The 23875-nt window shown below is 36.6% G+C and overlaps 1 protein-coding gene across 2 annotated transcripts; it reads right to left on the bottom strand.

Moving 5' to 3' along the window:
• Nucleotides 1-73: 73 nt before the first annotated feature.
• On the bottom strand, nt 74-23108 carry ggt1b (gamma-glutamyltransferase 1b). 2 transcript variants are annotated; one of them, XM_052115905.1, is made up of 13 exons: nt 22957-23108; nt 20301-20496; nt 19669-19799; nt 17556-17645; nt 16671-16863; nt 16066-16226; nt 15526-15675; nt 12699-12835; nt 10328-10515; nt 9359-9486; nt 8855-8967; nt 8641-8754; nt 74-7969 (listed from the first exon to the last, which is right to left on the bottom strand). In XM_052115905.1, the coding sequence occupies exons 2-13, from the start codon at nt 20471-20473 to the stop codon at nt 7823-7825; spliced, it is 1725 nt and encodes a 574-aa protein (XP_051971865.1). In that variant the 5' UTR covers nt 20474-20496; nt 22957-23108; the 3' UTR covers nt 74-7822. The 2 variants fall into 2 exon arrangements, with proteins under 2 accessions (XP_051971865.1, XP_051971863.1); XM_052115903.1 differs by having other exon boundaries at nt 20301-20477; nt 22957-23104.
• Nucleotides 23109-23875: the final 767 nt, after the last annotated feature.

A 23875-nucleotide genomic window follows, 5' to 3' on the forward strand; every position in this document is an offset into this window, starting at 1 on the left:
ATAATGCATAATGATGTTGGAGAACACCTGGCAAGTGATCTGAGACCATTCCTCCATACAGAATCTCTACAGATCCTTCAAATTCAGAGGTACATGTTGGGGGACTCTCCTATTCAGATCACCACACAGGTTTTCTATGGGGTTCAGGTCAGGGGACTGGGATGGCCATAGCAGAATCTTGATTTTGTGGTCAGTGAACCATTTTTGTGTTGATTTTGATGTTTGTTTTGGATCATTGTCCTGCTGGAAGATTCAACCAGGGCACATTGTAAGGACCCAGGTTTAGATTTTTTATCTATTGGTATATGATAGAGTCTGTGATGCCATGTATCCGAACAAGATGTCCAGGACCTCTGGCAGAAAAACAGCCCCACAACATTAAAGATCTAGCACCACATTTAACTGTGGGCATTGGGTGGTATTCCATCTCTGTGTATGCCAAAGCCATCTCTGCTGTTTGCTGCCAAAAAGCAATTTTTTATCTGACCATAGAACCCGGCCACAATTGAAGTTCCAGTAGTGTCTGGCAAACTGAAGATCCTTGACTTTGTTGTTGGATGAGAGCAGAGGCTTATTCTTGAAACCCTTCCAAACAACTTTTGGTGATGTAGGTGATGTCTAATTGTAGTTTTGGAGACTTTCTGACCCCAAGATTCAACTAATTTCTGCAATTCTCCAGCTGTGATCCTTGGTGAATTTCTGGCCATTCTAACCAGTGTGTGTGGAGACAATATAGACACACGTCCTCTTCCAGGTCGATTCATAACATCTCCAATTTTTAATTATTGCTCTGATGGTGGAAACTGGCATTTTAAATGTTTTAGCTATTTTCTTTTAGCCACTTCCCATTTTGTGAAGCTCAACAACGTTTTGCTGCACATCAGAACTATATTCTTTAGTCTAACCTACTGTGATTGATGATGAAGGGAATTTGGCCTTTGTGTTAACTCATATTTATGCCCCTCTGAAACAGGAAGTCATAGCTGAAAATGTGTATGTTCCTAGTAACCCAGGTGCACTAAAAAATGTCAAATATAAATGTGAATACACTTCAGACATATTTTACTCAAGAATTTCTAGGGGTACCAGTAATTGTGGCCAATGTGTTTTGGAGGAAAATATTGAATTAATAATGAGATAATTCCCCTCTTTCAATTTATTCACTTCAATTAAAGGTTTGATTTTCTGCAATATTTGAATGAAAGATCAAAAGGATATACAATGCAGTTTATTTTTCACAGCCATCTTCACTCATATTTAACAAGGGCACCAATATTTTCAGCCACTACTGTGTGTTAGTTTTCCTTCAATGATGAAATTCTACTGTAATTATAACTGATCTTAATACCACTGTTTTAAAATATCATACTCATATGTTTTTGGCACTAATCAGAGATAGTTGTAATAAAGTTGATGGATGCATAATAAAAAGCTCCACTAATTTCCCAGGATGCGACAGCAGACTGTATGACATCATAGAATCCCCACTAAATGTCATTTAAGTGCATTTATTTTTTGTATGACACATCATAATAAATATTTTCTAATGCCTTTAAGCACTCAGTGTTGATCTTTTAATTGACCCTGTTAAAACGATTTCAGATGACAGATCATTCTCAAAGAATTGTCAGTATTAGCCCTTTATGTCTAACAGGCGCACGCTTAAATAAGACCATGCATAAATCATGAAGACTGAAAAATAGTCTGAAAAGCGTAATGTGATTAAATTCAGTTTTATGTGTGTTCACAGTGATATGAATGCAAAGGGCTTTCCTTGAAGGGACAGAATATGCATTATTAAAACATGCAAATGCTGCTTGTTCACTCACCTCCCACCATGAATTAATGAATCAGTTCCTCTTGTGTTGCTCATGTTTTGCTTCATGCTCAGCTTAAATAAGACTCTGTATTACTTGTTTTCAAAACACTTAAAAGGGCCATATTCTACTCTTTTGTAGTTATTTTTTTCCCAGAGGCCCACTTGTGACAGCAGTCAAGTCATTTAGTTTTTCATAACCATTTGCCTTCCTCTCTCTGTTCCTTAGAATTCAACAGGCTGTTTTTGCCCTGTTTTTGTCAATCTTTTTTTTTCTTGTTGCAGAATTAAATAATATCTACTTATGACCTAATAATTAATTAGGGTGACCACATTTAATTGAACAAATAAATGTATATTAATTATAAACAAATAAATCTAGAGAACACCATATTTTATACAACCAAATCAAAGTATAATGTAATAAACAGCACCAATTAACTAAATATTTCACTTCACTCAAGCGAATTAGCGAATCATTTATGGGATTAAGTAACTATCCGAAAGAACCCCTTCACTTAGATGATTTGGATTTCCCAGTGCTACAAATGAGAGTTCAGCTGAGCACGTCTGATTACTGTCTCTCCCATGTGACAAATGCAGCATTTTGTGATGCTAAACCATTACTGGTCGTAAAATGTAGCTTATTAATGGAAAAGCTGCATGATTATAAAAATAGAGCAATGCTCATGTCTTGCTGCTAAAACAAATTATAAAAATGTAGTTAAGTTATACATTGCTATTTCTAGTTAGTTATTATCCAACACTGGAGACAACAATGTAGTACCATTTAAAAAATTACTTTTGAGGAAATTACTTTTGGGTGGGCCTCAATAAAAATGAATGGGCCAAGTTTTGCCCCAATAGTTTTTTCCTTAACAACAGAGAAACAGCACATTTAAACAGTTCAGAAATGTGAATTTAAGCATTTTTTTATACTATTTTATGAATATATTTTTGAAGTCAAAGAATAATCTCTAATGGGGCTTTTCCACTGCATGGTACAACTCGACTTGACTCTGCTCGCTTTTTGTGGGTTTTCCATTGCGTATAGTACCTGGTACTTTTTTTAGTACCACCTCGGTCGAGGTTCCAAGCAAGCCGATCCGATATTAAATGTGACATTAAAAACCTGCAGATCACTGATTGGTCAGAGTGAATCTAGAACGGGACATTAGCAGCACCTATAGCAGTATCATTTGTTCAGGTGACTTTCGAATTCTAAAAAGAAATGGCTGGGCGTCAAACCATGCTGTGGTCAATAAACGAGATGCAGACTGTCCTCTCGTTAGCGACAAACAAAACGAAAAAGTATTTTAGGAAGTGTTTCAGCTGTTAGCCGCACACCGCTACCACCGGACCCACCAATAGTGTAGGGAAAAGTAAAAAAACTTTTTTAAAGTGACTACAGAACCATCAAGGAAAAGTGGAAGCGGTTCGACCAAATCGTCTCTATCTAGACTGACGAGCAGGGGAGGGAGAGTGCCCTGGACTCAGCCACAATGGAGGATGGTACATTTTGTTTCATTAACTCTATACTCTGCTTGAAAGCTTCACTTTATTTAGTTGACCAGCTAGTGGAAAACTTCTAAAACAACTAGGCCAATGTAACTTGTGTAAAATCACCATGCAACAACTGCTTTATGCAGCACAATGAGCTAGTAGCTAACAGCTAGTGGTCGTGTTATTTTTTATGGTCAGTCATTTTTGTGTCGCGTTTAAGATGATGTCACGGCAGTAGAGGCGGTTCAACTATGACGATCTGCCTATAGTCCCACCCATGTTGAGGCGGCACTAAACTGCAGTGGAAAAGCAAACTCAGAAAAGTGAAGCGAGTAGAGTCGATTCAAACCGTAATGTGCAGTGGAAAATTGCCATAATATTCTGGGTGGGCCTGGGCCTCATTTGGGTGGGTCCAGACCCCCAGCCCACACTTGGCTATGCCACTGGTATATACTGTTAGCAGTGTATGGTAGTATCCAATTCCAAATAGCTCTAACTCATTTATGCATGTGTAATGTATACAGTAAATAGTAAGAGTGATATAGAATTATGCCATTCCAAAATTAACATTCAGCTTACATTCAAAACTTTTTGCATATAGCAAGGTTTTTAAACTCAATATCATCTGCCTCTACTCATTAGTTTGTAGACTGAAAGTGATTAGAGAGACCAGGTGTCTAACTGTCAAATCATAAGCAATCAAAATCATAAACTGACATTCTAGAAGTGTAGTCTCAAACTGTGTTCCACCATACAAATCAGACTAAAGTCTGGATAGTCCATGGTGGTGCTGTTCTAGCGACAGGAGCCATGTGACAGGGTTTTATTGTCAGCCCCTCTGTTAGAGCCGGGAACAGTGAAAGAGCCTGACCTTTTCCTACCAGCACGAACCTAACAGCTCTAAAAAACCCAGACGGAAACAAACGCCCCCGAAAAGCAAAAGACAATGCAACAATATTGGTAAAAAGAAGAGGCAGGACTGTGCTCAAACCATGGCTGTACAACTTGCTCTATGAAAGCATGATCTAAATAGACTTCACACAGTGACCTTTAATATGAGTCGTTACATACTGGGCTGCATCCCAGTTCGCAAACTTATATTATGCACTAAAAGTATTTACTTCACTGCTGATGTGAAAGTATACTAAATACCCAGTATTTGGATATACTGTAGGATGCATGATGAAATGATTGTATTTCCGAGATGAACACAGATGTCGTGATTACCAGTGGGAAACTTGGGATTTTCTTTGAGTTGTGTGTTGAATCATGGTGGAAGCAATGGTAATAATTCAGTTTAACTTATAGAGTTTAACTGTGCAGTTTGGTTTGTATGCATTTATTTATTTTCTTGTACTGTTAATGAAGAAAAACAAGAAAGCATGCCAGAGAATAAGACTCATATAGCTGATTTATGAAGTAAAGGGGTTCAGAAATCATTATATGTGACTGCATAAGAAAGATAAAATAGATAAAGCATAAAAAAACCTAATGTTTGGTGTTGCACTGAAAAAGAGAGTTATATGTGCATTCAAGTGACTAATATCACTTGAATGCACATCACATCATATTAACGATCTCCAACCACGATTTTTCAGGACGACTTGAACGAACCAATACTATCACATCATAAAATTGCCCCCCAAATCTGTTCCCCACATAAATGATGCTGCTTGATGTTCGGTTGAGGTGCCTCTGGGTAGGGCCACATACTCATGGGACATTACAACGAGTACTTCAACTCTTATTCACACTTCAGCTCTTATTAGAAGCTTGATTAAAACTTCTTCCCCTGAGACATCCCTGTTTAGACTTGCAACAATGTTACTTGCCTGCATGTAACTCTCAGTTCAGACAAAAGACCAGCTTTAAAGTTCATAATCACTCGTAAAATTCCAAACAGATTTATTTTTGGGCAATAAATACTGTTGGAAAGGCGGAGCTTAGAGCACCTGTCAATCAACAGCATTATACAGCGGAGCAAGCCAAGACGAAATACATGCCCGTGATATGTGCTAAAATAACTTGTTGTGTAAAGTGTGCATCCATGACTGACTAACCACACACACACATATACACGTACACACAAGTATAAACCTGTTCAAATCCTCTCCTATATCCTCATATCAACCTGACTACCTGAATATGCAACCTGTCATGTGCCTGTGACTTGTGGCTACTTCAATGTAAATAAACCCCTTTTGAATGGAACCTGGCTGTTTGGATCCTATCCTGTGTTCTGACCGACACGCCAGGAGGCGAATGGATAATTCGGAACCTCCTTAGTATACCGCCTTTATTCCTTCCCCAAACTATCAAACAAATGCAATTACACAGTAACATATTTAAGTCCTTTTATATGATAAATCTCCACCTTTGACTAGCTCTGACCAGTAGGTGGTGATATGCAAGAAGAATTTCTTCTTGAGGGGGGGGGTTAATTTGCAAAGGATATTAAAAGTTAAAGTGGAGTATAGTAAAAATGGACTTCAATATTGATCTTTATCTCACCCACACCTATTATTTAGCTTCAGAATACATGGATTTAACCACTGGAGTTATATGGATTACTTTTATGCTGCCTTTATGTGCTTTTTGGAGATTCTAAGTTCTGGTCACCATTCACTAGAATTGTTTGGACCTACAGAGCTGAGATATTCTTCTAGAAATCTTTGTTTGTGTTCTGCAGAAGAAAGAAAGTCATCCACATCTGGGATGGCATGAGGTGTGAGTAAATGATGAGAGAATTTTCATTTTTGGGTGAACAATCATTTTAAAGATTGTTTTCAAAGAATACATCTGGTAACAAAATACAAGATACATTCTAATACATGTAGTTTTGCTCATCAGGTGTATTATCTTGTTTGAAAAGTGTCTAGATATTTGTTTTACTAGGAAACAAGACAAAGGCACTAAAAGATTAAAGGTGAAGTGTCTAATTTCTGCACCATTGGCAGCACCAAACGGAATTGGGCGTACAAACAGATCGTCCCGCCCCAATACGCAATTGGTTGAGTTAGTGTTACTGTGTCACTGTGGATACACCTAAGGATGGCTTACTAAACTTATTTAGCTGTGATAGGATAGGAGAAAGTTATCAACATAAAAAAGACACACTTCACTTTTAAGAATGAAATAAGGTCATTTATGCTTTCTCTCTGCGCATATTTATCATCCAGTGTTTGAAAGTGTTTTATTCCTTATTCATTAAATGCAGGGTGTGTACATTATTACCTCTGATGAACAATGAGAAATCATAAATTTATATTTTGATTGGCCAGGTCCGATTCACCTGTCTTATCTCTGACAGAGGTACTTGGTCGTTAAAGGCTTCAAAATGTAAATTTTTAATATTTTCCACCAGATGGAGCCATTTATCTCATGTAACCTATGGAGCAATTACATGCTTTTTTCCTATTTTTTGTTTGCTGTATTATAGAGCACTTCAGGCCAATTTAATACATGATGCAGCTAAAATTGTGTGAATGTGTTGAAATTGATGTGTTTTTGTTTTTTGTATGTGTGTATTGAGAAATTTGTGTGTGTGTAAAAAACAACAACAGTGATATTATGTAAACAAACTGGCATTTAAAGAGTTAAAATCCTGAAAATGTATGAATATTTGGTAATGATCAGGACAGATATTGGTTAAAAAAAATGTTGGTTCTCTAAGGACCTCTGAGTAACTTTTTTAAATTGACACAACAAGGGTTAAACTGTCATTTTAAGGTAACTGACGAGTTTTGACTTATACTTGAGATATTTCACACAAAAATAACCATTAGTCACTATTCACTTCCATTGAATGAAAAATAGATGCAGTGACAGTGAATGGTGACTGAGACTAAACGTTTTGCTACACATCTCCATTTTTGTTCGATGGCTGACTCAAGGGTGAGCAGTGATGACAGAAGTTTCATTTTTAAAGTAACTACCCTTTATCTACCTGTTAAAGTATTTGTTAAAGGTATCTGCCAAGAAAATATATATAAATATTATTCAGCACATGCTGGGCCTTGTTCACAGCAGCGCCATATTTGATTTTTATGACAACGAGGCTGTGAGGAATATAGATGTACAGTCTCGTCAATGAACTACCATTGAAGAGATGGTATTATCCCTCACAGCCTCATTTCCATTCCCATTCAAAATCAAACATGGCGCAACTGTGAATAAGGTCTATTGCGTCACGTCTTACTGGAAAACAAATTACTAATGAGAAGAGTCAGAATATAGGCTACATACTTTACATAAATGCACAATCAAATATAAAAAAAATCTCCAGAGACATCCAAGTAGCCTAAGTGGTTTTGCATTTACCTGCTAATTAATTATTTAATGTGGGTTTTTTTATTGTGAAAGTGATCTTACATTTTTCTTTAAGGCCTTAAAAAGCCTTAAAGTTTATTCCTTCAAACCTGCAGATACCCTGCCTAAGTTGCCTCAATGTCACATCTACACTGCCTGCAGCTGGGATGATAACTTGGATTGCTGAGTCGGCCATCAGTAGCCAGCTGCGTAGCCTCCCTTACGAGGGTCTGACTCAGCGCTGAGGCCAGCACTGTACCGCACCACGGCCTGAACCACAGACCCGGTGGACGTTGACACCTCTGTAACATGGTTCTTCAGTGCAAGACCCTCCAAAACGGCCTGTGGGTTCATATTATGTGGGTTTAATAACCACTGGTTATTCAGAACAAACAAAGAACATGGAGATAAAGATGTTTATGACAAATAAAAAAATACAAAAAAAACTATTAAGGTGAATAGTACAAAAAACTATACTGGGATCATATTTCACCTCAAAAAGTGACAATTAAGCATAGTTCCACACCTAATTCTTATTAATGTGAAGCAAAAAAAGATATAATTAAAAAAAATACATTTAAAAATAAATATTTGACCAAATATAAACATAAAATATAGTAAAAATATTTGTAATTATAAATAATAAAACATACAGTCAAAATATAAAAAATAAAGTGTATTAACACAATGGTAGTATTTGTAAAATAGCCTTTAATTTATGCTCATTTGCATTACAGTAATTTTTACTTTATTACAGGGAAAGATACCCAAACCCCAAAAATATATATTTTTGTAATACAGTATATTAAAGTATATAAAATTATATTTTTGTGTGAAATGTCACCTGGACATGTTTTCATGCAATACAGCCTTTCAAAAATGCTTACACCAACACTCCCCAACAGCACAGATAAGATGTATATATATTGTACATCTGATCTTAGTCATATTTTATTTTATCTTTGCATATTGTTAAAAATGACCCTTATAGTCCTATACATTGCTCAACCCACCTTGTCAAAGTCAGGCTCTCCCTGTGTTGTGTTTGGACTGAGCTGATTGTGAATTCTTGGATCCACTACAGCCTTCTTCAGGTCGTATTCGAAGAACAGTGCGTTCAAAATGACCTGCACAGAGGACGTCTGTTATCCATGGGGTGAGAAAGGTGGAACTAGGTCCATCTTAACTCTCTGAACTAAATAAATGAAAAAAGGGGATCTTTAGCACCTGTGCGACTGCTGTGGTGATCTTTGTTCCGCCAGACGCTCCGACCACCATTTTAACTTTTTTGTTTTTGTCCAGCAGGATGGCGGGACACATAGAAGAAATGGGTCTTTTATCTGAGCAAACAAATGAAAAAACAAAATAACCAAACAACTGAATTAAACAAAATCTTCAAATATACAATGAAGTTCATGTTTGGAATACTAACTTACTGCAGCACACATTATGCAAGGAAATGTCTCAAGCAGTGTTATACATCACATGACTTCATTGTGTTGCATGTACAGTTAAGTGAATGCCATTAAGTTATTATCTCATCAGTGGCCCCAAACAGCATTTGGACACATTCACTGAAAATGAAATGGTATAACATAATTTGTTTGCAGAAGCCATTTAGTTTGATCATTTGTTTTCTGATGCAATGAATTTCATGCATTTTAAGTGTCGCTGAAGTGTCCAAATACTTGTAGGGGCCACTACCGCCTAGATGTGAGTGTGTTTTCTCACGTGGAACAATGAAGTTGTTTGGAGAAGGTGGAACTCCGAAGTTGTTTGTGATCAAAGGCGAACTGAAGTCATCCATCTCATTGTTGAGTAGAATTCCTGTCGAATTCGACATGAACTTGGAGCCAAAGCTGCAAGAATGAAAAGAACATTTTAAAGGAATTCACCCAAAAATGAAAAATTTCTCATCGTATACTCTTCCTTTCTTCCGCAGAAATACACAAATTAAGATTTTTAGAAGAATATCTCAGCTCTGTTGGTCCATACAATTCAAGTGAATGGTGACCAAAACTTAGAACTCAATAAAGCACACAAAGGCTGCATAAAAGTAATCCATAAGACTCCAGTGGTTAAATCCATTTCTTCTGAAATGATCCAATCAGTTTTGGGTGAGAAAAGACCAAAATATATTTCCTTTTGCACTGCGCATCTTGCCAGTGCAGTCTCTAGGCACGATCGAGATTTCAAGCTCGATTACACTTTCTAGTGCTTGCCGCGTGCACAGAGTTCTAGATGGTGCCAGGAAGTGTAATCGAGCTTGAAATCACGATCTTGTCTTGGGACCGCAATGTCAAGATTTATAGTGAAAAAGTAGTTATATTTTGGTCTGTTTTCCTTCAGAAGTTATTAGATCGCTTCAAAAGACATGGATTAAACCACTGGAGTCGTGTGGATTACTTTTGTTGCTGCCTTTATGTGCTTTTTGGAGCTTCAAAGTTTGTCACCATTCACTTGCATATTATGGACCAACTGAGCTGAGAAATTCTTCTAAAAATCTAGTTTTTTTGTTTTGCAGAAGAAAGAAAAGCATAAACATCTCCGATTTTCATTTTTGAGTGAACTATTCATTTAAATGTAAAGTCATGACTTAATCAACTCGCTTTGCAATTAATAGCAGATGAATATACTGAAGAATACAATTGGAGAACATCTGTTGCACCATTTTCAAGGTCTGAGAAGGCAAATGCTCACTATAGGTTAATGGTGCTGGTGGCGGCTACAGCGCTACCATCCTCTGCCACCACTGATAGATGTGATGTGCCATGATTTTCCGGGATGAAGAACTCAGGTTCATAGTAGCTCTCTTGCTGAGTCGTATTATCTGTGATCTTGTGGCGGATCATGTCAGCGTAGTCCTTTGAGGTGATGTTCTGGATGAACTGACAGAGGAAAGAGGAGGAGGAGGCGAGCAGATACGTAATTATTGCAGCCCTGCTAAGATGGCACATTAATCTACAGCTTGAAAGCACAGCTGATCAAAAGGGTGACAGTACAATGAGCTGTTCAATAGCACACAATTTTTATGCTCTGTGATTAGTGTGAGATGTAGTATGTCGGTTTCAATAAAGGCTTTGATCATCATTGATATCTGCAGCAGCCTTGACCAAGAAGTAATTGGTGTCAAGCAGAACAGCAACTGAATATAAATGTAAAAATACAAATACATGTGTTTTTACATTCAAATCAGGCATTCAGTTCTACTGATAACAACATCCATGAACATTTTGTAGCAACAAGCTTTAACATTATCCAGAGAGTAAAACAGTTCATGACAGTTGTTTTAGTTAGTATAAAAAAATATATATGTTGTTTTCATACAGCTTTCTGAACATGCCCCACGACTGAGGTTGATCAAACAAACAGATAGTACTGCCCCCAACTCAAGCTATTGGTTGAGTCAATGTTGTTGTGTAGGGATAGACGGGTTGCTCAAAACAATCAGAGGAATTTTCATTGCTCCAAAGAGACTCAGTGTTTACACTTTCGAGAAAATTAACCTACAAATAGATTACTTACAGTTGTCTCTACATATAAAAGGATGTGATGAATTATGAAATTATTAAAATGATTTTCCAAACTATATGATTTATATGACTTTCATGCTGAGTCGTATTATCTTGAACATGCAATTTATCGCAGATGTGGACGGAACACTGTGCTGTAGTAAAGATACCTCTGCTTGAATCTCCATGCTCTTAAAGGCACCTCCGCTTATAAGGGCACCTTTATATTTGTGATTTGTGAACAATTTGCGCCCCTGTAGCCCCCATTCTGTGCACGTCAGTGACTCAGAAGGTCCTATAAGCACATAAAGGCACATAAAAGTGATCCATAAAAATCAAATGGTTAAATCCATGTCTTCTGAAGGTTTATGATAGGTGTGGTTGAGAAACAAATCAATATTTAAGCCACCTACTGGTTTGCGTTGGACAAAGGTGTAAGTTTATTCTAAAAAAAGGACTTAGATATTTATTTGATTCTCACCTTGACCAATCACATCACTTCTGAAGACATGAATTTAACCACTGGAGTTTTATGGATTACTTTTTATGCTACCTTTATATCCTTTCTGGTCACCATTCACTTGCATTTTGAGAACCTGCAGAGCTGAAATATTCTTCTTAAAATCTTAATTTGTGTTTTGCAGAAGAAAGAAAGTCATACACATCTGGGATGGCATGATGGTGAGTAAATGAGAATATAATTTTTTGTGTGAATTATTCCCTTAAACACACAGCGTGAACAGTGTAGTCCTATTCCTACAGAAATTACTCTAATGAGCTAGTTCTTTTCAATCAACAACATTAAACACGCAGAGCGAAAAGTGTAGTCTGACTCCTGAAAAACAAATTACTCTTCTGAAATGGCTCTTTTGAATCTACAGCTCAAAACACACAGTGCCACCAGTAGCACGACTCCCGAACAAATGACTCTAATGAGCTGGTTATTTTGAATCTACAGGGCTTAACATACAGTGCACCCAGTGTAGTCTGATTCCCGAACAAATGGCTCTTGAGCTGGCTCTTCTTAGTCAATCAAAAACATTTATACATTAGTGTGTTACTAAATTATTCTTACTGTAATCTTACTAATCTAGTATTTTATAAAATAATATATAAATGAATATGTTAATACATTTTAAATGCGTTTTATTTAATAAATTAGGATAAATTATTGGATTTCATGTATGCCTCTAAAAAGCCTGTGAAAACTCTTTCAGTTTGTAAAACAACTTTAATACAAGAATTGTATGAAATGCTTCTCTAATTTATTTTATCTGCTCTGTTGAAATCTGAAATGGCCTCATCATTTGGCAACAGGAATAAGATTCCATCACTTATTTCCAAATAATGATTCCTTAATAGTTGAAAAAGAAGCAATTGTCACACAAAGCAATTGTATGGCTTTAAAAGCCATATGCAGTGTAGCATATAAATCATATGTTCTACTTTAAAAGTACTTTTTATGGTGCTTTTTTGTCATTTTGGATGATATGTTTTTGAGTAAATGATGACAGAATTTTCATTTGGGTGAACAAACCTTTTAAATGGGCACAACTTACATCGGAGATGCTGACAAATCTTGGATCCCCCAAAACAGACCTCTTGGCGTACGCAAATCGGAATGCCTCTACTATGCGATGATAGGTTAGGATTTTCTTTTCGGTGGTGGAGACACTGTCAGGACTGAAGTTGAAACCTACGTCAAAGGGAGTGTGAGTTTGGTAGATTCACTGCATTTTATTATTCATCATCCATACTAGCTGTCATATATACAGTACAACAGAAAAAACCTACTGTAAACCTGCTCATCTAGATGACAATATCATCCACTTAGAAATTACTTTAAATAAATAGTTCATTCTTAAAATGAAAACTCATTCCAATGTATGCATTTTGTTTTAAATAGTGTTCACACTGGATTTTCCCATATTGACCTGTTTCAGTGATGTCACTTTTTGAGGGGCACTAAACTGCAGTGGAAATGCAAGCTCAGAAAAGTAAAGCGAGTAGAGTTGAGGCGAGTCGAACCGTAACGTACAGTGGAAAACTGCCAAATGACAGTATACTGTGATCAGAGGCTGTCTAGCTCCAAAAAGGACAAAAAAGCACTATAAAAGTACCAATAAAGTAATCGGTACAATTTGTTTGATATTTTTATGAAACCATGCTCTCAAATCTCATTCACACTTCTGCAACTTCTTGCATATCGTATTTGTCTAGTGCATGAGACATGTGAGATCCAATGCATTTGGTATTATTTATACAAGAACATGCTGAAGCGTGAATGAGATTTGATGACTACGGCGGAGGGGAATATTTTCAGTGGGAAAAACAACTTACATTTTGGTCTGTTCCTCACATAAACATATCATATGGTTACAGAAAACATGGAATATAGCACACAGGTCATATTTACATTTATGGTCCTTTATTTTCACCTTTTTTAAATCTTGAGCCCGTGGTCACGGTATGCTTTCACTGTACAGAAAATAGCAGTTTGGACATTATGCTAAACTTCTCCTTTTGCTTTCAACAGAAGAAAGAAATTCATACGTTTTTAGAACAACATGAGGATGAGTGAATTATGACACTATTTTAGTGTCTTATTGAAAACTTCTCTCAAGTTGTCTTGGCTACTGATTCAAGACACGTCTATAAAAAATAATTGAACAATTATCAGCGATTCTGCATGGAGCATGTCTCATAACGAGTGAATAAAAAAGCAATATTGTGACAAACAAGTGCTAACAGTAATTATCGACAGCCGTGGCCTGTCAGACTCCAACTTAATGACTAAGTATCTCATCAGTACAGCCACAGAGTGGGTGTCTGAACGGACCGAGACACAGAGAGCGTCCAGCACAGTGTAAAGAAAACAAAGCTGATGAATCTCAGATGACAGGCTACTTCAGAGAATCCCCTGCTGGTGGAACCCCAAGGAAAGGGTCGGAGTACGTTGCCGGCATGGATTTTTCCATGCTTGGTTTGTGTCCAATTAGTGGCAAACAGCCCACGTTAGTGTTGGTGCGGGAGACAGGAGGACAGGCACAGCAGTTTAAAGGGTGGAGGGATTATAATAGCTCACAGCAAAGAAAAGTTGGGAGGTTTGGAAGTTACTTCCTCCTCTGACCGTTCCACAAGAGGAAACTATTTACTAATGGTCATGCTGTGTGATCAGTATCAAATAGATGTTTCTGTACTCCTATCAAATGTACATGGTAAAGGCTAAATCTATAACAGTGCACAGTTTGAAAACCACAAAAACACATCCAGGTCCAATTTCACCCAAAATAAATAAGTATATAGTATATGTATTTTTTATTTGAGATTTTATGTTTTATTTAGTTTGCAATTCCAATTATTTTCAATGATTATTGTTCATTAGATTCTCATTACTGTAATGTGGTATTTTTAGTGATGTTTAGTATTTTTTTTAATTAATCAGCACAAGTAAAGGCAGTACAACAAATGCTACCATGATAATATAGTCTTTTTTTAGAAACATAAAAATTATGTAAAGAATTCGAATTACGCTAAATTCTCATTACTGGAATACAATAATTGTAGCAAAGTTTTTTTTTATTTTTTTAATAAAGACATTATAATAAATGCTACCATGATATAATCAACTTTTTTATACCCATAAAATTATGTATACATTTCTAATTTGATTCTTATTACTGTGATAAGAGTTATTTTTAGTAATATTTAGTTATGTTTTTAATTAAATCAGCATAAACAAAGAAAGTACAATAATGCTACCATGAACATATCATTATTATTATTATACTAATAAAAATTCTGTAAACAAATTTCTAATGAGATTCTCATGAATTAAACACAGTATCTTTTAAGTAATGTATTGTTATGTTTTTAATTAAATCTGCCTAAAGGCAGTACAGCAAATGCTACCATTAAAATATCATAATTTTTATAGACATAGAAATTATGTATAGTATTGTGCAAAAGTCTTAGGTACATAAGATGTTTCAAAAAAGCTTTTGTCTTAAGATGGTTATTTATATCTTCAGCTTTAGTGTGCCAGTAGAAATATAAATGTTAGACACCCAAACATTACTTTTGCAAATAGAAAAGATTAGAAAAGAAGAACAGGAAGCCCTGCAACAGATGCCATGCCGCTCTGTGTGCCAATATTTCTTATTTATGTTTCATATTATTTATTTCTATTCATTTAAATAATATACTTTTTTCAAAGTGTTTTTTGTTTGTTTTTTTTTTACAATAAAAATAATAAGTTAGATTTTTTTGCATTATAGTAATGAGAATTAGAGGGAGTATGTTCTTGTTATGTGATAGTCACCAAGTAATCACAAGATCATTTTGTGTACAGGATGAGCTCAGCTAGTGTCTCTACCCTGTTCTTACCGCTCAGGATGTTTAGTATTAACGTGAGGACCGGGCCACTGGCAGGTGCGTTGGGAGCCACCATTGTAAATTCACCCACAGTAGAGGTTGGGGGGGTTTCATCCAGCACTGGCTCGTAATCTCTCAGATCCTCCAGAGTTATAATCCCATCTGCAACACACGCAACACAGACGCTTGGGTGACGCACGATGCTAAGCAACTTAATAAGATCAAACCTACTGAGTTATAGATTAAGTAATTAATAAGCAATTGTGTGTCATCCTCCAACACCTCTGTGCATAGGGGACTATTGGCAGCACTGCAGGAATTTGTGTGATATTTGGAAATCAATGAACCACATCACCTGTGTCACAACAGAGGCATCACAACTGCACAACGTAGCACCTTTCAAAACACTAAAATGTGCAGTCAAGTGGATCTAACTTGTAAAACATGGCCATAGTAGCTAAGTAACAAATATTATTGGTAGTGGATAAACTTATACTATTAATACCTATTTCTATAATCAGATTTTAATAATAAAATAGCACAATAAAGAACCTGCAGCTCTGATGTCCTTTACGAGGTTCTCAGCAAGCGGTCCACTGTAGAACGCATTAGGCCCATTCTCTGCAATGAATTCGTAAGTGTCGGCCAGTTTTGTAAAAGTGATGGTGTCGTTTTCTTGCAGGATGTTGCCAGTGGAATCGCAGAACACAGAGCTGAGAAACCAAATAACTATGAGAAATTGTGTTTTGTTGTTTGTTCATTAAAATAGTTAATAAAAGTGGATCTAATGTATTGCATATAAAACACTACAAGAAAGTCTTATATTGCAATATTGAAAGCTTATGTGTCTAATTTTAGCACCACTAACGTCATTAAAAGCTATTGCAAAAATGAGTTTTCAGACATGTTCCCTGAACACTCCCCCTCTTTGCCATTGGTCACATAAACAGTTAGTCCCGCCCCAAACTTGTGCCATTGGTTGAGCCAATGTTGCTGTGTCGGACTGGTTGGTATACTCAAACAAACAGAGCAATGTTTTGAAAAAAATCACAGAATTATATTGTTTAACCTTTAAAAATAAATAAATAACACACTTCAGCTTTAATTGTTAAAAAAAGAGAAAACATAAGTGGTGGAAAATGTCAATTTAATCCTACCATAATATCTTGTCATTGGTAATGGTTCTTCTGCTTGATCGAATGGCACTGGCTAAAGCGCTGCCCACAGGAAAGCCATTCCGGGCCAGTTTTATACTTGGTAAAAACAGCTCTTTCCAAGGGAGCTTGCCATGACGATTATAGGCCATCTCATACCCCCGTATTTCCCCAGGAACTGCAATGGCCAAACCACCTGTGGATGATTTTTTTACACACATGTCCCCAAAAGGCCTGTTAGTATCTCAGACCACCAACAGATTTGAGACAGGACCACACTTCTTTGAAAGATAAGATAAACTGCAAGTAATGAAAAAGTTGCAATGCCATACAACAAAAATGCAAGCATGTGGCATTTTGAGACCCACAGTAAAGAAAATAACAATTGAGATCTCAACATTGGAGATATTTTTATAGAGATGGAGATGTGTCCTAAAGAATTGTAAGAGAGAATCTGAGACAAAGTTGATACTTCAATTAAACATAACTAATAATGGAATTAAATCTCCTGAGCTATGAAAGAGCAACTTTTGAGCTATAAATGTTTCCTTTGGGGAGTCGCTGAATGTAGTGAAAAGGGATTTCCCACAATGCTTCTATGAAATATACTGTGTCTGCCAATTAATTAATTGTACAAGATCTGTGTTGGCACCCAATGCACTTTGTTGTTGGGACATCCGTGCGCTAACTCAGCCAAGATGCAGTTTTATAGCTTTCCTCAAAAAGATTTATATATGAAGCCTGTTCAGCTGTGAGTTATTGATTGTTGAGATTTTGTTTATAGTTTTTGATGCTTATCTCCTTGGTACCAGATCACAAGGCCACTCATTGTGTAAATCCTGTTTCACCAATTATTTCCTCAGTTTATGTAATGTAGTTAATGGATACCTTTCTGAGAAAGGTCTGTACTATTTCCAAACATGTCTCTGGTTGCATTTGCCGGGGCCGTCTCACGTGCATCAATGGTTTCGACTTTTCCTGCAAAAAATAAACAAGATGTAGACAATATATACTATATGTGTAATTATACAGTATATTTACAGTTATATATTTATATCTAATATTTATATTTAGGTTTGATTCCATAGTATTGAACTATGTATCATAAAATCATCCATTACCATGAAATCAAACCTGTACCATTAGCATTGCTAGCATACTTCTGTTTTCAAGGTGTAGTTTACAGCTTTACAGCTTTGTCAATAGGTGACAACAAGTGTGTGTTATCTCCAATGAGCGTCACTGAATCATTGATTGAATGATTCATTGGTTGAAAAACACTGAGTCGATCGCAACGAAACAGTGGATGTAAATGAGAATGTTTTGTTAAATTATTAAACTTTTAAACGATTTGCATGTTTCATGCTAACCCTTACAAAACTCTAGAGTTCTGGCAAACCTGCCACAAACTTGCTGCATATATTTCTGCAGATTCGCCACTCATCATTGGCATATGCAAATGAGCTTGCTATACATTGCACAAAGTTTGCAGCTCTTCAGTTCAGTAGTGAACTTGCCGCAAATCATTGGCAACAATGAAGAGTTTGCTGATGAGTGGGGAATATGCGACAAGTTTGTAGCAATTTTGCGGCGCCTCTAGAGTTTTTGAAAGGCCAAATGACGAACAACGTTCAGAGTGTTGTATCAGAGACTATTTAGCCTAAAACGGAGCAACATGTATTAAAATAAATGGGAGAAATTGGAACATCCAATATGACGGTAAGTCCTGCCTAACAGGAAAAAGAGACAGTCCACTTTTAGAGACTGAGATTGCCAGTTATTGAACAGTTAACTCGAGAACGCACATGCACTTTAGCTGGACCAGCCAGAAAAAATAGTGTTTTTTATGGTGAAATGAGCTTAAGATGCACAATTAAAAAAAAAAAAACATTGTTGTCAGATTTTACTGCTCATTTAAAATATATTTCTTGATAGTAATCTTGACCAACCCACTGGAGATTTCAGTCTTTCCCCATTTAAGCAGAAGCTATTCTTTTATGCCGCTTGTATCCTTAGAAAAGGTGCGTTCCCAAGATAGCCACCAAGTGAACTGACTTGCCTTGAAAGAAAATTTGGTTGTATGTTCCGAACTGCCGCAGCTTAAAATCTTAAAAACTAATACACACTTATAAACCAAACATTCAACGTTCAAAGATAAGTCAGTTGACTTTTTTCTGCCGTATGGAATCAGGGTTGTCAAACCAAAAAACTAATGATGACCAGCCAACTCACATCAAAAACAAACACCACACAAAAATATATTGACATGATATATGGATGATTTAGGACTAGCTGTGTTGAGTATTTATTGGCACGATGTGCTCCAACCTGATCTCTTGAAAAGTTGTACAAATTCGTACTTGTTTGTTTGTTTGTTTGAATTTGTACGAATTGTAGACAAGCAAATCCTTGGTTGTGTATGTAACTGGTCTTGTTCAGCCCACTTCGAGTGAGATTCGGCACGAGAGGCGGGCGCCCTAACGAAGAGGCTGAAGGCTACAGCCTCTCGCGTCAGTCACGTTAGTACGTTAGTGCGCCTCTTGAGGCCAGGGGAGTGAGGTTTAGACAAACTGCACAGCACATACCAGCTGGCTAAGTTACATGGGCATGCTTATTAATTTTATGCCCTAATCCAAACCCCATTTCTAAACCTTACCATAGAGTCCGTAAGCATTAAGGGTACAGTATGTTGTGTATAACGGAAGAAATTTATTGTCGTATTTTAGAAAGAGACTAGGGAGAGTCACCTGATTGGTTGGCGTAAAAGTCATACAAATTCGTACAACCCAATTCGTATGATTACATACAGTTTAGCCACCATTTAGCCAACTCTTCATGAGAGTTTGTTGCCTGCTCTCATGCTAGATTCTCCTCACTTTCAAATGGAATTTACCATATACTACATGCATAGCATAAATCAACTCTTCATTCACATACAGACACTACAGCTTGGTGTTTATGGACACCACATTGAATAAGAAATTTCATGATCAGCTGATACCTGTTTTGGCATCGTATATAGTGAAGAACAGCCCTCCTCCAATGCCCATGCTGTGGGCGTTCATTAAACCCACGCACAGCAGACCAGCGATGGCAGAATCTACAGCGGAACCACCTCTCTTAAGAATGTCCCTGGAGGGCATACAGAGAGGGCATTTGGCATGCAACCTTGAGTTGAATCATTTTAAATATCAGAATGCACCAAAATAAAAGTTTGAATATGTCATGTTAAGGAGCATGGCTAAATGGCCAGAATGTATGTGGACCCCCCTTCAAATTAACAGGTTTGACTATTTTAGCTACACCTGTTACTAACAGGTGCATAGATTGGTAACCAAATGTAGTGAATCAAATCACATTGATTTGGTCATTTAAAAAATTTAAATCACCACATGAAGCACATTTTAGGATATCTGACAAAAACTAAATTCCCTGTGTACCCTCACATGGCCCTTTGAAGGTCTCAGCGGGTTATTCTAAATATTTCATGTGAATTTGTATATGTGAAGTGAATTCAATAATTTGAATTGAATGTTTCTCAGACTTTGGTTACATAATGAACCACAATGAAACAACAGTTCAGGGATAGCACAATGTACAGAAAACTTGCACTGAAGATAACTGAGCTCAAACCTTCCAATTTCTGAGCATGGCCCAGCGTCCGCAGCCACCGCTGCCTTAAAATAGCCAGGCTTGGGTTCGGAAGTGGTTGTCTTGCCCCGCACCCCAAAGAAAACGGCCACAAACGTGCCGACTGCAGCCAGCACTAGTAAGAGTAGACCCACCACTGTAGACTTCTGCACCATTTTCCTGCAACAACATCAAACATCTACAATCCTCACTTGTCTGATATATGGATGGCCTTTGTTTTATGTTTTAATTAGCTTATCTGCATTTAAAGGTGTGCAGTCCTCAATGAATCTAACACTATTTTTTGACTTTTATCATTAAGTAAAACTGAATGTAATGTGTAAGGGAATTTGAACAGATTATATTTTTGCTTAGTAGAAAACAGAACTTGGACAATTTGCACTTAAGAACAGATTGTATGTGACAGAGATAAGATATAATGTGTCCATTCTCAATGTCTCAGAACACATAACCACAATCTGGCCACATTAACTCTATGCGAATGCTTTACAATCAATCATTGTATTGTATATAGTATGTTATGTTGTGTGTTATTCAGGCCGAAAAAAGTGCCCTTTCACCTCTCACCATTATGTAACACATCTTAATTCATATAGTACAATGTCGAAATTATACAGAATGGTCCAGAAGTCTAAAACCTCACTGAGAATAATTAAAATTCAAAATCTAATCCTTAAAGTAGACTGAAAGCTTTTAGTTTTTTGTTTTTTTAACAAATATGTTATGATGTATTAATGAATAAGAAATGTTTATTAATAGTTTCCAAAATAATAGTTGACTTTTAACTATGAAAATGTACATAATGGACAGCTCAGCCACAACATTAAAACCACCTGCCTAATATTGTGTAGGTCCCTCTCGTACTGCCAAAACAGCACCAACCCGCAATTCTTCTCTCCACAATTGTACAGAGCAGTTATCTGAGTTACCATAGACTTTGTCAGTTCGAATCAGTCTGGCTATTCTCTGTTGACCTCTCTCATCAACAAGGCATTTCCATCCACAGACAGAGTAAATTCTAGAGTTGTTCGTGAAAATCCCAGGAGATCAGTACTTACAGAAGTACTCAAATCAGCCCATCTGGCACCAACAATCATGCAAAGGTCACATTTTTTCCCCATTCTGATGGTTGATGTGAACATCTGACCCATATCTGCATGATTTTATATACGGTTGGCACATTAGATAATTGCATGGATGATTGTTGGTGCCATATGGGCTGGCGTAAGTATTTCTGTAACATTTTGGAACCTACTGCATATAAGGATGTTAAAAAGGAAGTACATCCAACTGCTGATGACTAAGGAGCATATTGAATAATATTACACCATTTTCTGCTTTCTTACTAAATACAATGTCAGTGCACATTTGCAATGATTATGCGTTCAAAAAGCGTGTAATGAAATTGGGCTCTGTTGTTTGGTTATTATTTCTCCGAGGAAGATTGTGGCTAATCAAGATTCTCCATCGACTCTGATTCTACAAAAAAAGTCCGAATTAATGCTTCCTAAATTATTAATGGTGATCCTACGCTTGCTTCTTGCTAGCCTGTTTCCATGTAAATCAACCCCTAATTTGGTCTTATTTAAGCACAAAAAGCATATTGTATAGTATTATAAATGTCATAAAAATGGATCTTGACTCTTTCTTAGTCATTTTATGTTGCTTAATGTAGCTTTATTTCAAAGGCAGCAAGACGTCTGCATTTATCATTTGAGAACTTTGAATAAAAAGCTTGCATGTTGTGAAATCCTCCTCAGAAAAAGCGCCTTTCCATAGTTTCAAAGCCATGCTACTGTCCACATTAAATCCTGTCAGACTGTGTTGTGTGTGGGAACCAATTGCAGCACATCTCTGAGAAGCTGCTGTACCTGCAGCCAACAAAACTAAATCCATCACACGAGAGAGTCAAATTTTCTCACACACCGAGAAGGAGAGAGATTGTGTTATTTCCTCCTATAAATCTCAACAAAGGAGCAAAAATTCCCATTCTAAGAGTTCAGTGTGTGTTCCAACATAAAAGACACTAAAAACAAACAAAATACAGTACATGCTGAAAATACTGTATGTCTCATACACAATTCTGTTTTTATATTTCCTTTGTAGCAGTTCAAATATACAGTGGCTACCTAAAGTATTTGGACAAATGCACCAATGTATTTGTGTTACATGGCAAAATATCAAACCTAATGGAATTTATAGAAATACTGCACAAGCTAATTTTCAAGCAAAACCTTTCACTAAATTATAATACAAATACATATGGTTCAAAATGAAGACAAAAATGATTTGGCCACTTTCTGTTTATCAAACTTTGTCTATAATTTATGTGATGAACCTCACCTGTTGTTTCTCTGCTGAAATTTGTGTTAACTTGAGGGGAACTGATTTCATACATCCACTAAAAATCACCTTTACACCTGTTAGTTAAAAGTAACGGAAAAATGGCCAAGATATTTTTAATTAACATCCGTTGTTTGCAGATGACACTTGGCTTGATATTTAGACATCTGTGACCAAAAGTGTCCAATTACTTTTGAGGTCTGTTGTATGAAGTCCTGTTGATGATTCAGTTAATTTCAAGACTGATGAGTTCAAAATGCATTGAAGTATTTAAGTATAATAGAGTTGTACCCACCTGTATACTCTACAGGCCTCTTGTAGAGTCTTCTATGGAATCAGCCTCATTCTGCAGTCCTGTCTGACTGTACCAATGCTGTGATCTTTTGGCTTTCAATGTCTAACTAGCAAGACAATGAAACTTTAACCACAGTCGACAAATCACCTCGTGAAATCTCCATAATTGTTTTATTGGCATTGGTGTAAGGATCACAGGTTGAGGTGATGGGAATGATACGTTAGTGCCACAATGACAGTCATTTTAAATGGTCTAAAATTTGACAAAAAATAAATAAATAAGACTAAGTACCTCAAACCACTGTTCATGATGTAAGCTGTTACATTTGCTTAGTCACAGTGAAAGATTAACCATAGGAAGTTTGGACACATAATGTTCTGCATAATGTAGACATAAAAAAACATTTTATATTTAACTTCATTTTGGCTGGCCTAACTCTTCAGTGCATAATTGCAAACACAACTCTAGCAATGAATAGCTAATGAGTATGTGTGCCAAAGAATGGCTGGGTGAACTGAGGTCTGTGATTGCTTGGTGACCACGATCACCTCTGCTGTTCCATGCTAATGTGTTATCACTATAATTAATAATGTACTGTTGTACAGCACTGCAATGTTTGGAGAAGGGGGTTATGGGTGAAATAATTGTTTCATTATCTGCATAGGCAAACCTTACCAAAAAAACTGGTACTTTTACAGTACATACAGGTCATTTTGGTACTCCATGGTACTTCAAAGGATACTGTAAATCGGATTCCCATAGAGGAGAGGGCAGGATTTTTTTCTACCAGAAAGACTAGGTAAAAGAACTATATAAAAATAAATGTATTACAATTGATAAATAACAGAGAATGATACTACATTTCTTTGGCGTAAGCTCCCGCCTGACGGTCAATGAGAGAATCTTGAGCGTACCATCA

This window comes from Xyrauchen texanus, chromosome 43, assembly GCF_025860055.1.
Source record: "Xyrauchen texanus isolate HMW12.3.18 chromosome 43, RBS_HiC_50CHRs, whole genome shotgun sequence".
In the NCBI taxonomy this organism is placed as follows: Eukaryota; Metazoa; Chordata; class Actinopteri; order Cypriniformes; family Catostomidae; genus Xyrauchen; species Xyrauchen texanus.

Coding starts and splice junctions, on each gene's coding strand:
- ggt1b (XM_052115905.1), bottom strand. CDS start 20,473: ATGGTGCAGAAGTCTACAGTGGTGGGTCTACTCTTACTAGTGCTGGCT. Junction 12,836..15,525: donor AATACTAAACATCCTGAGCG/GTAAGAACAGGG, acceptor CCTTTGACGTAG/GTTTCAACTTCAGTCCTGAC. Junction 9,487..10,327: donor ACCAGCACCATTAACCTATA/GTGAGCATTTGC, acceptor TCATTCTTGCAG/CTTTGGCTCCAAGTTCATGT.